Source organism: Leucoraja erinacea, chromosome 7 (assembly GCF_028641065.1).
Source record: "Leucoraja erinacea ecotype New England chromosome 7, Leri_hhj_1, whole genome shotgun sequence".
In the NCBI taxonomy this organism is placed as follows: domain Eukaryota; kingdom Metazoa; phylum Chordata; class Chondrichthyes; order Rajiformes; family Rajidae; genus Leucoraja; species Leucoraja erinaceus.
The window spans coordinates 46,641,051-46,661,170 of NC_073383.1; the positions used below are offsets into that span (position 1 = coordinate 46,641,051).

Sequence of the window (20,120 nt, forward strand, 5' to 3'; positions counted from 1 at the left end):
CAGTCTACTTAGATTATCTCACCCAAGAGGCTTTCACCTCTTAACCTTTCCAATTTGCAAGGGCATAAATCAGAATTGTCCTTGCATCTGCTTCTTAGATACAGGCTTTAATGAAATGTCATTCCCACACTGCCAGGTGAAGCAAGGACCAAGACATGACCAGCACATTCTGTAAGGCTGCTGCATAAATGAGTACTAACATAGATATAACTGCTTCCAATTCGTGCTTTTGTTGAGCCTTGCTGGATTGCTATTTTGAGAGTGTCCTTACAAAATGGGAAAGAAAATAGCTAAATTGATAATCCTGCAGTACCATAGATTCAGCTTGTTCGGGCCATTATCTGCAAAGGTACTTGCCCTGTAGTAATGGTGGTATCGGTCAACCCTTAACACCAGTTATGACTGTATTGCATGATTAAGTGGGTGATATTATGACAGTGTGTGGACAGAGGACGAGCACGAGGGGGTGGGAGTGAGCGCGAACGCTAGGGGGTGGAGCGAGCGCGAGAGAGGGGATCGAGCAGGGGGGGGGGGGGGGGGGGGAGGAGGAGGAGACAGAGAGTGAGCACCGGAGAGAGCGAGTGCAAGGGGTCGAGAGAAGGGGGCGAGGGGGGGGGGGGGGGGTGAGAGAATGCAACGGGACGAGGGGGAGCGAGGGCAAAGTGTGGAGAGAGTCGTGCGGGAGTGGAGGAGAGAGCACATGTGAAAGCAGAGAAAGAGCGAGAATGGGAGACAGTGCCTGAGAAGGGAAGAGAGAGCACAAAAGCAAGGAAGAGTGGGAAAGAGCACATGATCGGGGGAGAGCGCACAAAAGTGTGTGTTTAGGAGTAGGAGTGACAGCATGAAATGTACATGTGTGTGCGCGTGCTTGGTTGTGTGCAAGTGTGTGCAGAAAGCTTGTTTCACAACAGTCACCAGTGCTTATATGAGAATAAGCACTTCTCAAGAGACATTGCCACTTTGCTCCATCCTGGCTCAATAATGTATATATTGTGTATGTCGTATACTTGAATCCTTCATTTTCAGCTTGTGCATGTCCGAGCATTATAGGAAGTCAGAGTGCGAGGGTACACCAGCAAGAAGGTGGTATCTGCGGGAGGCAGCCTTTAGCACCTCACTCTGCATAGTGCATGATGGATTCCACGTAATTGCCAGGGAACAGACCAGTCACTCCATTCATCACTCCTTCGTACCAGCCATCATCATTTTTCTTCAGCACATAAATGATGGCACCCTCTTGGAAAGACAATTCATCCTCTTTGTCTTTTGAATAGTCGTAGATAGCAACCACTGTGAACAAACAAGAAGAAATATCAACAACGTCCCAGGCACGCTGACCCACAATACGTAAAATTATTATTTTGGAAACCAGGTTCCTTATGAATATTCTACATAAACAGCTATGAGACGGTGACAACAAGGCTTCACTTGACACGAGGATGTCAGGTGCCATTCCCACTGTTGAATGAGTTGAATCAGCTGGCATTGTAGTCTGGTCTTTTGGACCAAGAACCTGGATTCTGCAATGATTAGAAACATGAACAACATCTCTACTTGTTGACTGTAAACTTTGATGTGGAACCAGTAGTTTGGGATCAGAAAAATCTATCATATAAACATTTGGGAGAGATGTGTACTATCTGTGTTTATTTGGTTACGACATTCAACCCATAGTAACAAAGGCAAAAAACAGTGTGTGAAAGGGCTTGGAATCGCACACATGCATTCACTGTAATGCAACATGATGCAACATTGCTTGCATTCATTCTGCTAAACACTGACCTTTGCCTAACTTTGAACCGAGAGAATTATTTGCTTTAATATCTGCAACACATGCTCTCAAAAGCTCTTTTAACCATCTTTAAATGTCTCTGATAAACAGGAAGATTTTATTATTGAAATGGAAGAACAAAAAGGTAAAAATAAATGTATTGTAAACATTTAAATGAAAAAATAAACAAAAATACCAAATAAATAAAACAAAAAAGCCCTTCAGGCTGTATGCATACAACAGCATGTGTGATGTGAAGATGTATTGCTCCTTGCTGTTTTGTCTGTATTTGTTCATTTGTATAATCTGTGAAAATCCCACAAAGATCACTTTCATGAGAGAGTGTGTAAGAAAGAACTATCGAAGATAGACGCAAAATGCTAGAGTAACTCAACAGGATAGGCAGCATCTCTGGAGAGAAGGAATGGGAGACGTTTCGTGTCTGAAGAAGGGTCTCAACTCGAAACGTCTCTCCAGGGATGCTGCCTCATCTGCTGAGTTACTCCAGCATTTTGTGTCTACTTTGATGAGACATGTACTCATTAACGTCAGATATTCGGTACCTCCAAACATCGTTCCGGATTTCTCTCACTCGCTGGATTATTTGGACATACTTGTCGGCGGGGCTGTGGCTGTGTTCAAGTTCGAGGCGGAGGAGTGTTCTGGAGCACTCGCCCAACTCCGGTGATGAGGATTATGCCCGACCCAGGCGACAAAGATTACGCACAACGCTCCTAAGCATATTCCTTGCATATCTACGTTCTCTCAACAACAAAGTGGACGAACTGAAACTCCTGTGCCAAACAAACAGGAACTTCTCTCGAGCCGCTGCCCTGTGCTTCACCGAGACCTGACTGTGTGAGTCGACCCCGGACAATGCGCTGAAACTGACTGGCTTTCAACCACACAGTGTGGACCATGAGGTGGAGGCAGCGGGTAAATCAAGAGGCTGTGGAATATGCTTCGATTCAAAGCAGGGCTGGTGCAGCGATATCAGTGTTGTCTAATTCCTGTTCTCCTAACCTGGAATATTTTTTTATAAATTGCAAACCCTTTTATTCTCCGAGGGAATTTACCTCTTTTATGCTCGCTGGAGTTTACACTCCCCCCCCCCCCCCCCCCCCCCCCCCCCCCAATGCGTACGTGAGGAGCAAACGCAACTCGCTGACCAGGTAATGAGTAGAGAGGGACTTCTCGGACTCCATGGTCATTGTTATGGGGATTTTAACAAGGCTAACCTCAGCCAAGAGCTTCCAAAATACATCACGTTACCTGCCCCAACAGAGGGGAGCGAACACTCGATCATTGTTATACAGGTGCACAACCTTTTATCCGAAAGCAATGGGACCAGACATGTCGGATATCGGACTTTTCGGATTTCAGAATGTTTTTAGCGTAGATTAGGTAGGTAGCGCCCAAAAGTGGAGCAGCTGCTCCTCCCGGATATCATTGCATAAATGTTAGTCAGTTACCTTGGAGGGATTTTATGGCAGGGGTGTGAAAACTAAAACCTACTGGTCTAAACCTCGCCTGTGGTCAGGGCCAATGAAAAAGTGGACAAAACATAGAAAATAGGTGCAGGAGTAGGCGGCGTCGCGGCCCTTCGGGTCGCCGTGCGCACCGCCATTCAATACGATAATGGCTGATCATCCAACTCAGTATCCCATCCCTGCCTTCTCTCCATACCCCCTGATCCCTTTAGCCACAAGGGCCACATCTAACTCCCTTTTAAACATAGCCAATGAACTGGGACGTCCGGCCGGGCCGTCAACTACCTTCGGGGTAGGCAGACAACCGCCGGCCAACGGCCACAGCGCTCCACAGATTCACCACTCTCTGTGTAAAAAAGAATTGATTTTCCCCTTCTCAGTCCTAAACTAACATTTAAGCAATGATTTACAGATGTTTATCCTTAAAGCCGCTACTGTGACCCCTAGTTTGGCGCCAAACGGACCTCTCCAACATCGGTTTTCGGAGCTAATCTTCCTAAAAGGCATCTAGCCTGTCCAACCCCTATCGTTCTGTAAGAATTTTGTAAGTTTCACCTAAGATCCCCTCCTCAATCAATGAAAAAAGTGGACAAACATAGAAAATAGGTGCAGGAGTAGGCCATTCGGCCCTTCGAGCCTGCACCGCCATTCAATACGATAATGGCTGATCATCCAACTCAGTATCCCATCCCTGCCTTCTCTCCATACCCCCTGATCCCTTTAGCCACAAGGGCCACATCTAACTCCCTCTTAAACATAGCCAATGAACAGGCCTCAACTACCTTCGGTGGCAGAGAATTCCACAGATTCACCATTCTCTGTGTAAAAAATGATTTTCTCATCTCAGTTTAAAAGACAAGCCAAGTCTATCCAGTTTTCTTTCTTCACACATGAAAGTCCTGCCATCCCAGTAATCAGTCTGGTGAACCTTCTCTGTACTCCCTCTATGGCAAGAATGCCTTTCCTCAGATTAGGAGACCAAAACTGTACGCAATACTCCAGTTGTGGTCTCACCATGACCCTGTACAACTGCAGTAGAACCTCCCTGCTCTTATACTCAAATCCTTTTGCTATGAATGCTAACATACCATTTGCTTTCTTCACTGCCTGCTGCACCTGCATTCCTACTTTCAATGACAGGTGTGCCATGACACCCAGGTCTTGTTGCATCTCCCCTTTTCCTAATCGGTCACCATTCAGATAATAGTCTATTTTCCTGTTTTTGCCACCAAAGTGGATAACCTCACATTTATCCACATTATACTGCATCTGCCATGCATTTGCCCACTCACCCAACCTATCCAAGTCACCTTGCAGCCTCCTAGCATCCTCGTCATATTGTTCACAGCGTGCTATGTTTGCATATTCTGTTGTGCTGCAACAAGTAAGAATTTCATTGTTCTATCTGCGACATCTATCATATTTATCTATAGTTAGCATTCCTGCCTTTTGTTCCCATGTGTGTGTACGCAGCGTGTGTGTGTGTGTGTGTGTGTCAGTGTGTTGCAACCTGTAGTGGGAAACAGACCCATCTGGTCTGCACTGTGTAGTATCTATTAAAACTGTGTGTGTGTGTGTGTGGATGTGTGATGGCCTTTGATTCCTTGGTCCGACAAAACAACACCGAAAAACTCAGCCATTTTTTCAATTTCGCTAGCGGTTTCCCTGTGGGAAACACAGAGAGAGGCACAGAGGCAGGGGAGCTTCCTGCCTTTTGGAACTGGGGCTTCCCATTTGCGGCATCTATTGAGTGGGCGTACGCAGCGTCTCGACGTCGTACGCAGCGTCTTGACGGCGTATGCCTAGCGCGTGGCGTTGCACGATGACGTCAGGCCCCCCCCCCTTGCAACCTTTCCTTGCGGGAACAGACCCATCGGGTCTGCACTTGGTCTAGTATCTATTAAAACTGTGTGTGTATGTTTGTGTGTGGATGTGTGTGTGTTATTTTGCATGTGAAACGTATCTCCTCGAAAACCAGACGCAAAACGTGAAAATGCAGAGATTTTACCATTTAATTTATGTTTTTCGGTACGGATTTAACACGTTCAGAAATCCACTCCTTGGTCAATTATTTCCGCAGATTTTGAATAAAATTGATCACAAAACAATTTAAAAAATCTAAACAGGGCTCACCAGCTGCTGACGTCACAATGCCCACATGCCGACCAAACCAGGCCCACCTGCGTCCTGGCCCCGCCCCATCTCCCCCTCCACACTCTTCCCCCTCTCTCCCCTACCCCATCTCCCTCCTGCCCACCCTCCTCCCCCCCCCCCCCCCAGGCCACCTACTCTCTCCTCCCATCTCTCTCACCCTTTCTCTTTGTCTCTCCCCATTCTCTCTCTGCTCTCCCCCCCTCTCTAGACGCGCCTGCAAGTTGGGGGCTATGCGTCAGTGGATAGGGCGGCTATGGGGTAAAAGGAGCAAATTAATAATATTCACATATCAAGGGAGGGATAGAGGTAGTTAGTGTGTGTGACGCCGCATGCCGTCCCCCCCACAACCACACATTGGGGGAACAGACTTGGTTTGGTAATAATACTAAAACTCTTTGTGGTGCGAGTGTGAGAGTGAGTGTGAGAGAGAATTCCCTCTGGGAGGCGACTCCAGACTGTCAAAACTGCCACAGCCAGACATAAAAACAGCTTTTTTCCACGAGGAATAGCTCTACTCCAGCCAAAGATCTGTAGCCTCCTTTTGCTCTGGTATTTTATTTTATTCTTCACATATTTAAATTATGTTTTTATTTTTAATTGTCTGCTGTATATCATGTTGTTATCCTCGCGTGCAATGCATCAAGGCAAATTCCTTGTAAGTATACATACTTGGCTATTAAAAATTTATTCAAATTCAAATTTTATATTCAAAATTCAAAAAACGGCCATCTCTGACGTGTTTCTACTCCGTGTAATGTTTAACAGGCATTTATACAGAAACATGTCCCAGGACGGGATTAGAGGGATACAGACCCTGTGCCTTTAGCATAATGATCAGTGCACATTGCGGTGAAGGGCCTGTTATTGTAGTTGGTGTTGTAACTTTGACTGTGGCTATGTTCTATGACTGTTCCATGTATGACTGAGCTCCACCTTAAAACTCGGTATTGAGAGTCTACTGTTGGTAGTGGGAGGTTTCAAGCACTGGCATCTGACCTCTGGCAGGCTCTTGACTCACACTGCAACGCACAAGCCAGGGAATGGGTAACGCGCTGACCTCCAAAATGCAATTAGGTGGCAGATCTCCACAGAACAGTCGAATGGCTAGCAGTACACTCTGGAACATGTGCGTGAATTCATATTCACCTTGACGCTTTGCAGCATTGTGCTCTGGATCCTTACTGCAATGGAATCAACTCCTATCAATACTCCCATCAGAGGCTGGTGGTCCAAGAAAACGTAGGAGTGTGCTAAGAGCTCAACCAAATGTATTTCCCTCACAAGAACCGCGAGCAGCACCATTAGCATGCTATTTAATGTTGGATGTAACATGTACGATCTTCATCAGCTGCACAGAAGCATGCAGTCATTTTCTAGCAGGGGTCGTTAAGTTATCATCATATGGAAAGTCCCCTGAATTTTCAACCTACACAAAGGTTAAATGTTGTTAGGAGTGATGATGACAAATTTTAAACATTTAATGTATTTCAATACATTAAAAAGACACCTGGCATAAGAATCCATTTACCTTTCTCTAAATAGTTCTTGGGTGCCCAGGGTGGATCTTCCTCTGCATATGGGTCACTGTACTCCACAACAGCCGTCTCTTCTTCCTCATAATCCTCTGGTGGTGGGGGTGGCGGAGGTGACTCATCGAATATTACATTATCAGTTGGCGGAGGTGGAGGAGGGTTGGAGCCATCTGAAACTACAATGTTGATATTAAGTTTAGAGATAGAGCTTACAGTTAGTTATTTGGTCCTTCCACGACATCACTTCACAGCTAAATAAGTACTTCTGAATTATAATATTAAGGAAGCATGCCAACCAATTTGTGCACAGCAAGCTCAAACAGACAGAAGTAAGATAAGTGACGAGATAATGTGTTCCAACTATTTATTACAAATAAGATTGATCCACGGCACTAAGCAGAACTCCGCGGATCTGCAAATAAGTCCCAGGGCATTTTTTTGGAGGGCATGGGAGGAAAGGTATAAATTCAACAGTGTAATTTATTCAATCTGTAGAAATTAATGACCAAAACTGAGCCATAGGGGTTCATATTCATAGACAATACATTCAGAAAGAGTGCCAAAAGGCTTCTTAAAAATAATCCAATACTTGTCCAAAACATATTGTCAAAGTAGTAAAACCACTGCAGGCGCAGAACATAGTGGCAGTATCCTTCCAGTCATTTTTCAGAACCAGAATTAACTTCAGTTTCAGTACATTAACTAACTGGACAAAAATGAATGAATGGATCAAACACTACTTTTAATCTAAATTCTAGGGCACACATTTCCTGCTGAAATCAACGTGGCAATGACAGTGAATAATGACCTCAGCTAGATTAATGCTGGTATTTTATGGCCAGATCTTTATTCAACTTCAAGTCAGACTGATGGCTGCAAAGGAGCTATGTAAACACCATCAATCATCCTGTTCGAAGGATAGGAAATAACAATCCTCACCCACTGTCTACAATAGATTTCAGTTAAGATAGGGCATTTGACTCTTCTCACTTTCTCCAAGTTAAAGATGTAGCCTTGAGCACCCCCATGCGCCTCAGCTATGCCTGTCTTTTTGTTGGTTATGTCAAACAGTCCTTGTTTCAGGCAATAGGTTTCAGTTTATTAAAAAAACTTGAGAATAAAATTAATCACCTCCCTCGCCTAGCAGTCAGCATTCCTCCTTTCCTCCCTTCAGTTTTGTTCAATCCATCCAATTATGGATTTTACCAGAAACTAGTTCAATAGAGTATAAAATTTAAAGCCAATAGATGGTTATTTCACTTGGCTATGCTAATGTATATGTGTAACCAGAGCACTTCCAGTTCCTTTTATTTACAACCATGTGTGTACTTAATAGATAACCCTATTCGGAGCAGTGTGTGGGACAGTGTACTATGCTCAGTAATTAATGCGGCTGTGGCTTGCCGAGGACAGAAAACAGACTGCAGGAATAACTCAGTGGATCAAAGAGATGTCGTAGAAGCAAAACGTGTAAGCCAATGTTTAGGGTCGGGACCCTGCCTCAATTCTGACGCTGTGTCTTGAATTGAAACATCAACCTGCAGTCGTACTGCATGAAAACAAGCCTTTGAGCCCAACATGTCCATATCAACCAAGATGTTCCACCTAAAAATTGCACAAATTGTTGGAGTAACTCAGCGGGTCAAGCAGCATCCCTGGAAAACATGGGTAGGTGCCGTTTCAAATCAGGGCTGATTGTAGGAGGGAAGGAAAGCTGGAAGAGATGAGTGGCAGGGCAAAACCCAGCAGATAATCGGTAAATACAGGTGAGGGGGTGAGGGATCCATCAATGACAGTGGGGGGGGAAACCACGTTTACTACATAAAGAGGAAACTCGGATGTCCTCGAATGGAAAGCCTCATCTTGGGAGCAATTGTAGCAGAGACGAAGGAATGGAGAGGAGGGGACAGCATCTTTGCAAGAGGCAGAGTGGGAGAAAGTATAATCCAGATAACTGTGGGAGTTGTTAGAGTTGTAGTAGATGCCAATCACGTCTGTCTCCTGTGATGGAGACAGAGATTAAGAAATGGAAGAGATAGAGATAGTCCAGGAGAATTTGAGGGTAGGGTGGAAGTTCGTGGTGAAGTTAATGAAATCAACGATGTTGCGGAGAAAGAGTTGGGAGATGGAGCCAGTGTACGCTTGAAACAAGGACTGTTTGACATAACCAACAAATAGGCAGGCATAGTTGAAGCACATGTGAGTGCTCAAGGCTACACCTTTAACTTGGAGAAAGTGAGAGGAGTCAAATGCCCTATCTTAGCTAGTCCTATTTGCCCACATTTGGCTATATTCGTCTAAAACTTTCCTATCCATTACCTGTCCAAGTGTCTTTTGAATGCTGTTATTGAACCTGCCTCAGCTAACTTGTCTGGCAGCTCATTCCATATACAGTGCCCTCCATAATGTTTGGGACAAAGAACCATCATTTATTTATTTGCCTCTGTACTCCACAATTTGAGATTTGTAATAGAAAAAAACACATGTGGTTAAAGTGCACATTGTCAGATTGTATTAAAGGCAATTTCTATACATTTTAGTTTCACCATGTAGAAATTATAGCAGTGTTTATACATAGCCCACCCCCCCATTTCAAGGCACCATAATGTGTGGGACACATGGCTTCATAAGTGTTTGTAATTGCTCAGTTGTGTTTAAATGCCTCCTTAATGCAGATATAAGAAAGCTCTCCACACCTAGTCTTTCCCAAAGATCCTATAGCGAGCAAGATAGTCCACTCTTAATCTTGACTTGACTCTCGACTCCTGCTAAATGCAATGGGCTGACGTGTAGTCCGCAACGGAGCGGAACGTGGGCCATTTCTTTGTCCATTTCAGTAACCCGACCCAACTTTGTATATCCCTCTCGCAGTGTAATCAGCATTGCGGGGGAACAGTTTGCGTGTGTGATATAGGGTAAGATTCATAATTCTGTTAAATTTTGTTAAAGATTAATATGTTAACATATTATGATTCTGTTAATCGTATTTTTTAATGTTTCTTTTAAAAAGCTTTTCTTTTTAAATGGCTCATGTGCTGTGTTTGAGTTGATTTTTGTATTACACTTGCACTCTGTAATTCATCTAATCACACTGTTCACAAAGGCGGTATTTGTAAAATAATAGCAATATGAAGATTCCAGTTGCTTTACTCTTGGAATGTTCCTTCATGTTTTTTTGTGTCTTTGGAATTGCTTTTCAACAATAAAATGGGTCTGGTCTTCCCAATAGCCAGAGAATGGAATGAGATCTGTCTGTAATGGTGGGATTACCTAAATGTAAATTTGTTTTGAGCTAGATTAAAAAACAATGTATAATTTAAGGATGGTTTTATTCAGCTGATTAGGTTGTGTAGGAAATATCACACATACACACATATATATGCATCTGATATAGATGTATATAATCATATAACACATATATATTTTTCCAGATTTTTATATATAATGATAAACTTTATTTCGGGCACAAGGCCCAGACAAGGGCCAACATCACATAAAAATACATTGCAAACCACCCCGTAACTTTGCCCTGTCGTCCCAGACGTGCTGATCCGGGCCATACGTCCCACACGCTGTGGAAGGAACATAGGCATCTTTTTGCTTTTTATTGTGAGGCAGAGAGGCAGAAAAAAGATGAGGAGATTTTTACCAAAGATGTTTGATTTTTACGAGGATGTTTCTGTAACCGGCTTCTGTCTCCACACTAGTATCTTTGCTCCGCTATGGCGGAGACGGAAGCCGGTTACGGAAATGGGCCGAAATTTACCCATGAATCTGCCCATGACCGTACTATGTCTTTTTCGTCGAGTGGACGATCTTGCTCGCTATAGGATCTTTGGTCTTTCCTCCAGTCTTTCCATCACCTTTGGAAATTGTTATTGCTGTTTATCAACATGAGGACCAAAGTTGTGCTAATGAAAGTCAAAGAAGCCATTATGAGACTGAGAAACAAGAATAAAACTGTTAGAGACATCAGCCAAACAGGTTTACCAAAATCAACTGTTTGGAACATCATTAAGAAGAAAGAGAGCACTGGTGAGCTTACTAATCGCAAAAGGACTGGCAGGCCAAAGAAGACCTCCACAGCTGCTGATGATAAAGAAAAGTCCCCAAACATCTGTCGACAGATCAGAAACACTCTTCAGGAGTCAGGTGTGGATTTGTCAATGACCACTGTCTGCAGAAGACTTTGTGAACAGAAATACAGAGGCTACAATGCACGATGCAAACCATTGGTTAGCCACAAAAATAGGATGGCCGGGTTACAGTTTGTCAAGTACTTAAAAGATCAAAAACAGTTCTGGAAAAAGGTCTCGTGGACAGATGAGACAATTGTATCAGATTGTATCAGATGAAGATTAATTTGTATCAGAGTGATGGCAAGAGCAAAGTATGGAGGAGAGAAGGAACTGCCCAAGATCCAAAGCATACTACCTCATCTGTGAAACACGGTGGTGGGGGTGTTATGGCCTGGGCATGTATGGCTGCGGAAGGTACTGGCTCGCTTATCTTCATTGATGATACAACTGCTGATGGTAATAGCATAATGAATTCTGAAGTGTATAGACACATCATATCTGCTCAAGTTCAAACAAGTGCCTCAAAACTCATTGGCCGGCAGTTCATTCTACAGCAAGACAATGATCCCAAACAGGTACACAAAAAAGCTGGAGAAACTCAGCGGGTGCAGCAGCATCTATGGAGCGAAGGAAATGATCCCAAACATACTGCTAAAGCAACAAAGGAGTTTTTCAAAGCTAAAAAATTGTCATTTCTTGAGTGGCCGAGTCAATCACCCGATCTGAACCCAATTGGGCATGCCTTTTATATGCTGAAGAGAAAACTGAAGGGGACTAGCCCCCAAAACAAGCATAAGCTAAAGATGGCTGCAATACAGGCCTGGCAGAGCATCACCAAAGAAGACATCCAGCAACTGGTGATGTCCATGAATCGCACACTTCAAGCAGTCATTGCATGCAAAGGATAGGCAACAAAATACTAAACATGACTACTTTCATTTACATTACATTGCTGTGTCCCACGCATTATGGTGCCCTGAAATGGGGGGAACTATGTATAAATACTGCTGTAATTTCTACATGGTGAAACCAAAATGTATAAAAATGGCCTTTATTAAAATCTGACAAAGCGCACTTAAACCAAATGTGATTTTTTCTATTACAAATCTCAAATTGTGGAGTACAGAGGCAAATAAATAAATGACGGCTCTTTGTCCCAAACATTATGGAGGGCACTGTATCTACCATCCTCTAAGTGAAAATGTTGTCCCTCAGGTTCCTCTCAACTCTTGCCTCCCTCACCTTTAATCTAGGTACTCTCGTTATTGATTCTTTTACCCTGGGTAAATAACTTTGGTGCATTCGGCCTATCAAATCCCCTCATGATTTTATACTCCTTGATAAGATCACACTTTACCCTCCTGCACACCAAGGAATAAAGTCCCAGCTTGCCCAATCTCTCCCTTTAGCTCAGGCCCACGCTTTGTGGTAACATCCTCATAAATCTCTACACTCTCTGCCACTTTCAGGGAACTGTGTATTCCATGATTTCTCAGCTCAATGACACTCACCATGAAAGTCCTGCCCTAGTTTGACCTCCCAAAATGCAACACGTCACAATTAACTGCCATTCTTGAGCCCACTTGCCAGCTGATCAAGATCCAGTTGTTACTTTCAATAACCATCTTCCCACTTACTTTAGAAATAAACTAGACCAAGTGCAGACCCGTTGGATCTGTTCCCGCAACGCGCGGTTGCAAAGGGAGGGGGCGGCCTGACGTCATTGTGCAACGCCACGCGCTGGGCGTACGCTGTCAAGACGCTGCGTACACCCGTCGAGATGCTGCATACGCTTTTAATGCGCCTGCGGGCCAACAGGCCGTTGACGCGCGGGATTTTCAGAGAGTGCAAGCCAGCGAGGACGGCGAAAAGCAGCGGGGAGAGCAGGCAATGTTTGGCTTCGGCCAGGGTGACAGAGGTGCCCGGGGGGGGGGTCTCCAGTCCAAAAAGCAACCTTCCACCACCACCACCACACTTTGCTTCCTTCCATGACGCCAATTCTTTATCCAGGCAGCTAGTTAGAAACATAAAAAATGGGTGCAGGAGGAAGCCATTCATTGTGATCATGGTTGATCGTCCCCTATCAATAACCCGTGCCTGCCTTCTCCCCATATCCCTTGACTCCACTAACCCCTAGAGCTCTATCTAACTCTCTTTTAAACCCATCCAGTGACTTGGCCTCCACTGCCCTCTGTGGCAGGGAATTCCATAAATTCACAACTCTCTGGGTGAAAAAGATTTTTCCTCACCTCAGTCTTAAATGACCTCCCCTTTATTCTAAGACTGTGGCCCCTGGTTCTGGATTCGCCCCACATTGGGAACATTTTTCCTGCATCTAGCTTGTCCAGACTTTTTATAATTGTATATGTTTCTATAAGATTACCCCACATCCTTCTAAACTCCAGTGAATACAAGCCTAATCTTTTCAATCTTTCCTCATATGACAGTCCCGCCATCCCAGGGATCAATCTCGTGAACCTACACTGCACTGCCTCAATCACAAAGATGTCCTTCCTCAAATTAGGAGACCAAAACTGTACACAATACTCCAGATGTGGTCTCACCAGAGCCCTGTACAACTGCAGAAGAACCTCTTTACTCCTATACTGAAATCCTCTTGTTATGAAGGCCAACATTCCATTAGCTTTCTTCACTGCCTGCTGTACCTGTAAGCCGACTTTCAGTGACCAGTGTACAAGGAAACCCGGGTCTCGCTGCACCTCCCCCTTACCTAACCTAACCCCATTGAGATAATAATCTGCCCCCCTTGTTTTTGCCGCCAAAGTGGATATCCTCACATTTATCTATATTATACTGCATCTGCCCACTCAACCTGTCCAGGTCATCCTGCAACCTCCTAACGTCCTCTTCACAGTCCACACTGCCACCCAGCTTTGTGTCATCCGCAAACTTGCTAGTGTTGCTCCTAATTCCCTCTTCCAAATCATTAATATATATGATAAACAGTTGCGGCCCCAACACCGAGCCTTGCGGCACTCCACTCGCCACTGCCTGCCATTCTGAAAAGGACCCGTTCACTCCTACTCTTTGCTTCCGGTCTGCCAACCAATTTTCTATCCATGTCAACACCCTACCCCCAATTCCATGTGCTCTAATTTTAGTCACCAGTCTCCTGTGCGGGACCTTTTCAAAGGCTTTCTGAAAGTCTAGATACACTACATCCACTGGCACCCTTTCATCCATTTTACTTGTCACATCCTCAAAAAATTCCAGAAGATTAATCAAGCATGATTTCCCTCTCATAAATCCATGTTGACTTGGATTAATCCTTTTACTGCTATCCAAATACTCCATTATTACCACTTTAATAATTGACTCCAGCATCTTTCCCACCACCGAAATCAGGCTAACTGGTCTGTAATTCCCCGTTTTCTCGCTCGCTCCTTTCTTGAAAAGTGAGATAACATTAGGTATCCTCCAATCCACAGGAACTGATACTGAATCTATTGAACATTGGAAAATGATCACCAATGTGTCCACTATTTCTAGAGCCACCTCCCTGAGGACCCTGGGATGCAGACCATCAGGCCCAGGGGATTTATCATCCTTCAGTCCCATTAGCCTACCCAATACTATTTCTCGCCTAATGAAAATGTCTTTCAGTTCCGCTCCCCTCTTAGATCCTCTCTCCTCCAGTACATCTGGGAGATTGGTTGTGTCTTCCTTAGTGAAGACAGATCTGAAGTACCTATTCAACTCTTCTGCCATTTCCTTGTTGCCCATAATAATTTCACCCGTGTCTGCCTTGAAGGGACCTACATTTGACTTTGTTACTCTTTTTCCCGTAACATATCTAAAGAAGCTTTTACTTCTTTATATTCTTCTTTATATGGCCAGCTTCCCTTCGTACTTCATCTTTTCAGCCCGTATTACCTGTTTTGTTTCCTTCTGTTGTCCTATGAAAGTTTCCCAATCCTCTGGCTTCCGGCTACTCTTTGCTGTGTTATACATCTTTTATTTTAGTTTTATTCTATCCCTAACTGGAATGAAATGATCCTGCATCTTCTGGATTATGCCCAGAAATTCCTGCCATTGTTGTTTCACTGTCATTCCTGCTAGGATCCCTTTCCAGTCTACCTTGGCCAGCTCCCCTCTCATGCCTTCACAGTCCCCTTTGTTCAACTGTTCCAGTTATCCCTGGATGTCATGTGATCTAACCTTACAGAGCAGCCTACCTTCTGAAATACTTACAGACAATGTCTATGACCTTGCCGTTGTCAAACATCTTGGTTACTTCTTCAAAAAACTCAATCAAATTTGTGAGACATGATCTCCCATATACAAAACCATGCTGAGTATCCCTAATCCACCCCTGCCTATCCAAATACATATACATCTTATCCCTCAGAATCCTCGCCGGTGACTTAGTGACCTCAGATATTAAACTCACTGGGCTATAGTTCCTAGGTTTTTTCGTGCAGCCCTTCTTAAATTAAGACACATTATCCACCCTCCATCCTTTGCCTCCACAGATATTGCTTAACCTGCTGAGTTCGTCCAATATTCTGTTCTGTGTTCCAGGTTTTAACACCCGCAGTACCTCTGAACCTTGCCTGGGTGCATAATTACAAATACTGTGGCAAACAGCTGATTATTTTTCTTGTGACGGTTGGCTGCTCTTGATGCAACGCTGTGCAGAACATCCACTTTCATAAAATGGAAAGAGTGGACTTACTATTGTCCTGAACTCTGGCCACGAAGCCCATCAGTGGTAGCTGCGGTGTAACCTGCAGGATAGAAGGTGGCGGCGGAGCGAGGGGCGCTGCATACAAGAGCATACATGGGAAGGTTGTAAAGAAAAGGAACAAAGTTGTCAGAAGCAGCAACAGAAACTTTTACATTTAAACAAGTAACGACGCTTGCAAGACAAGGCTGAACCTACGTGTAAAAGCACACCAGGCACAAAGCCAGCAGGAAATGCCAAGCCTTCTCAACCAGGTTAGCAGAGAAGAACAACTGCATGCAGATACATTTCAATCAAAACAGTAGACACGTTGCTTTTTTTCCCCGAAACAAATTTGCATTTAAGATTGAGAGATATTACATGAATTTGACTTCCCCCTCATTTCAGTGTTATTTCTGTTCCAAATGATTTCCCATGGTGTTAATATGTACTCTGGAATCTGAAGCACGGGTGCAAAGTTGAGCTGCTGGTTTGGCCTCTTAAAGGCACTGCTCAAGCATTCTGTTAGACCGTGAAACATAACAGCTTGGAGATAATGGAAGTTAATTCCTATTGCAGCTACACAGCATTCCTAAACTCTAAAATGTTCTCAGTCCTAACATTAACCATGAGTTGAATGGTAGACAACTGATGTTTTATTGAAATGCTAAGACCCAAGAATACCCTGCAGAGTGAGGATATCAAGGGTAATGCTGAAGGCAGACTTTACCTCCAGATTCAGTTGCCTGGTTCTGACAGTAGTATGGTCCTCCGTTGACTTGATTCTGGAGACTCGCCTGTGAGGCCAAGGAAGGAGGGCGCCTGTAGCCAGGTAGAGAACCCCCAATAGTGGCAGGGTTCTGCCGTTGCGCTGGTCGATTCATGCTGTAGAACTGGGTGGTATGCCCTGAAACAGTTGAGGACGAAAAGGTTACTTTGGAAATTAAAGCAGGAAGCAATTTTTAAAAATCAATTAAGAAGAATTTATATTTTTATGCAGAATATTTTAGGTTTTCAGAACATCCCAAGAACTTTAAAGCTTACAAAATACTCTTGAATGGTCTTCACCATTGTAATGTAGGAAGCCACAAAGTCGATTCACACACAAGCAGATCAACGATCAAGCATATGCCTTACATGTAATTTCAGCACAAAGTAATTAGGCCAACTCGTCTGTGCAGCCAATTATGTGTAATTCAATGCTATCTGCGATTGCGATATAAGAAAGGTTTCTGCAAGGAAACAGAAAATGCCACTACTTCTGAGAAAAGCTCCAAAGATATTTTATATTGAGGGGCCAGATGAGGCTTTCCTTTAACACCTCATATGGGAGACAAATGAATTTTCAACAGAAGACCAATTGCTGCATTTACAGACAAGGAAACTGCAAATAGACACAAATAGCTGGAGTAACTCAGCGGGACAGGCAGCTCTCTGGAGAGAAGGAATGGTTAGGGATAAGGGAAACGAGAGATATAGATGGTAATGTGGAGAGATAAAGAACAATGAATGAAAGATATGTAAAAAAGCAACGATGAGAAAAGAAACAGGCTGTTTGTAGGGTGAAAATGAGAAGTTAGTTTGAATTGGGTGGGGGAGGGATAAAGAGAGAGAACGAATGCCGGGGCTACCTGAAGTGAGAGAAATCGATATTCATACCACTGGGCTGCAAGCTGCCCAAGCAAAATATGAAATGCTGTTCCTCCAATTTGCGTTTAGCCTCACTCTGACAATGGAGGAGACCGAGGACAGAAAGGTCTGTGTGGGAAGGAGAATGTATCTGGAGGAGACAGGACAGAATGGAATGGGAAGGAGAATTAGTGTCCAGCAACCAGGAGATCAGGTTGGTTCTCGTGGGCCGGGCGAAGGTGTTCCGCGAAACGATCGCCCAGTCTGCGTTTGGTCTCGCCGATGTATAAGAGTCCACATCTTGAACAACGGATACAGTAGATGAGGTTGGAGCAGGTGCAAGTGAATCTCTGCTAAACCTGAAAGGGCTGTCGGGGTCGTTGGACAGTCGAGGGAGGAGGTATAGCGACAGGTGTTGCATCTTCTGCGGTTGCATGGGAAGGTACCCATGCAGAACTCATGGACTTCACCACCAATTTTCATCTTGCTCTCATATTTACTTGGACCATCTCCGACACTTCCCTCCCCTTTCTTGATCTCAGTCTCCATCACAGGTAATAGACTATTGACGGGTGTCTATTACAAACCCACTGATTCCCACAACGATCTCAACTACAGTTCTTCCCACCCTGCTTCCTGCAAAGACTCCATCCCCATCTCCCAATTCCTCCATCTACGCCCAAGATGAGTTGTTCCATACCAGAACATCCAAGATGTCCTCATTCTTTAGGGAACGGGGATCCCCTCTCCCATCATAGAAGTTGTCCTCATTCATGTCTCCTTAGTACCCCGCAGCTCTGCCCTTGCTCCCCCTCCCCCTAGTCGCACAGAGACAAAGTCCCCCCAGTCCTTACCTTCCACCCCATCAGCCATCGCATACAACACATAAGCCTCCGGATTTTCCGTCATCTCCAACGGGATCGCACCACTAGCCACATTTTCCCATCTCTACTTCTTTCCGCCTTCCGCAGAGACCGTTCCCTCCACAACTCCCTGGTTAACTCATCCTTTCCCACCGAAACCACCCCCTTCTCCATGGTACCTTCCCCTGCAACCACAGAAGATGCAACATCTGTCGCTATGCCTCCTCCCTCGACTGTCCAGGGACCCCGACAATCCTTTCAGGTTAGGCAGAGGTTCACTTGCACCTTCTCCAACCTCATCTACTGTATCCGTTGTTCAAGATGTGGACTCTTATACATCGGCGAGACCAAACGCAGACTGGGCAATCGTTTTGCGGAACACCTTCGCTCAGCCTGCAAGAACCAAGCCGATCTCCCGGTTGCTGGACACTTTAATTTCCCTTCCCATTCCTACACAGACTTTTTTGTTCTCGATCTCCTCCATTGTCAAAGTGAGGCTAAATGCAAATTGGAGGAACAGCATCTCATATTTCCTTTGGGCAGCTTACAGCCCAGTGGTATGAATATTGATTTCTTTCACTTCAGGTACCCCTGCATTCATTATCTCTCTATTCCTCCCCCACCCAATTCGAACTAGCTTCTCATTTTCACCCTACAAACAGATAACAATGGCCTGCTTCTTTTATCATCGTTACCTTTTTGAATATCTTTCATTCATTGTTCTTTATCTCTCTCCATCACTGTCTACATCTCTCGGTTCCCTTATCCCTAACCAGTCTGAAGAAGGGTCTCGACCCGAAACGTCACCGATTCCTTCTCTCCAGAGATGCTGCCTGTCCCACTGAGTTACTCCAGCTTTTTGTGTCTATCTTCGGTTTAAACCAGGATCTGCAGTTCCTCCTACACAAGGAAACTGCAAGACTAGTTCAGAAGGAATACCTTACTTTGAGAATTTAATTAGCTTCAGTTGATACAAATTTCAAAACAGAGACTTGAGATCTAACAACTGAAAGGAAAATAATTGGATACCAAGAGTCAGAAGTCAACCTGATCAACATTAATCATTCCTTAGAAAAAAAAATCAACAGATCTGCAGTGACCCTGAATTTAAACTACAAAACACTGGATTAGAAGTTGGATGAAATATAGCTCAAAGACATTGGGTATTCTGAATTTGGATGCTTCATGCGTCCCTCAACATGTAAATCATCTGGGTCCCTCTTCAATTCTGCCAGAAATAAAACATCCAATACGAGGCAGAGGTCATCCAGTAAGTCAGTGTAGATGAGTTAAGCGGATCTACAAACTAGCTAGAAGGACTCACCTCATTCATACACACTGCAATGCAGCCAAATAAAAGTAATGGAAAAGTTGCTTCTCAGGCAGTTTTTAAGTGGACAAATTATAAATAAAGCAATCTGAAGTTCTTGAAAATTGAAGAGCAGCACTCTGATGTTTAGTGTGTACAAGGAGAGCAGGCAGACCAAACATAGTGAAATGGTTGAGGACATAATCAGTTTTCTGCCCAGATTTGTTGCCTTTTTGTATGATGGAACCCGTTGATGTTGGCCAAGACTGCAACTGAGATGTGGATAGGTTTTGAAGTCCTACTGTCTAATTCCTTTCTTTCGAGTGACAGAGGGATCAGTGGAGTGAGGGAATCTGAATTAAAGGGATATGTGAAGATGGACAGGAGGTAATACGAGATGTGCCTGGCTGGAGTGGCAGGAGGCATGGTAAAGGTTAGCTGGCCAGAGGGGTAAGATTGGAGGAAGGTCCAGCCATGAGGTGGTTGGTACGGCTGAGCTATGTGGTTGGTTTTATTTGCCGTTGGCTCTCTATATTGATGGCCTCATAGCCCTTTAAGGCACCTTTTATCGTCAGCAGAGATTTACTCAGCAAAGATCCTGGATTTCTA

At 44.2% G+C, this 20,120-nt stretch overlaps 1 protein-coding gene across 13 annotated transcripts in view; it reads right to left on the bottom strand.

Moving 5' to 3' along the window:
• Nucleotides 1-606: 606 nt before the first annotated feature.
• The window catches only part of LOC129698962 (abl interactor 2), a 97,786-nt gene continuing 78,272 nt past the window's right edge, over nt 607-20,120 (bottom strand). For 12 of the 13 annotated variants that reach the window (XM_055638486.1, XM_055638482.1, XM_055638487.1 and 9 more), the window contains 4 exons: nt 16,441-16,617; nt 15,723-15,809; nt 6,944-7,123; nt 607-1,290 (listed from right to left, as the gene is read on the bottom strand). In XM_055638486.1, coding sequence (XP_055494461.1) covers nt 1,115-1,290; nt 6,944-7,123; nt 15,723-15,809; nt 16,441-16,617 — 620 coding nt within the window. In that variant the 3' untranslated portion in view covers nt 607-1,114. The remainder of the gene's footprint in view (nt 1,291-6,943; nt 7,124-15,722; nt 15,810-16,440; nt 16,618-20,120) is intronic. The other variant, XM_055638485.1, reaches the window with a different exon arrangement.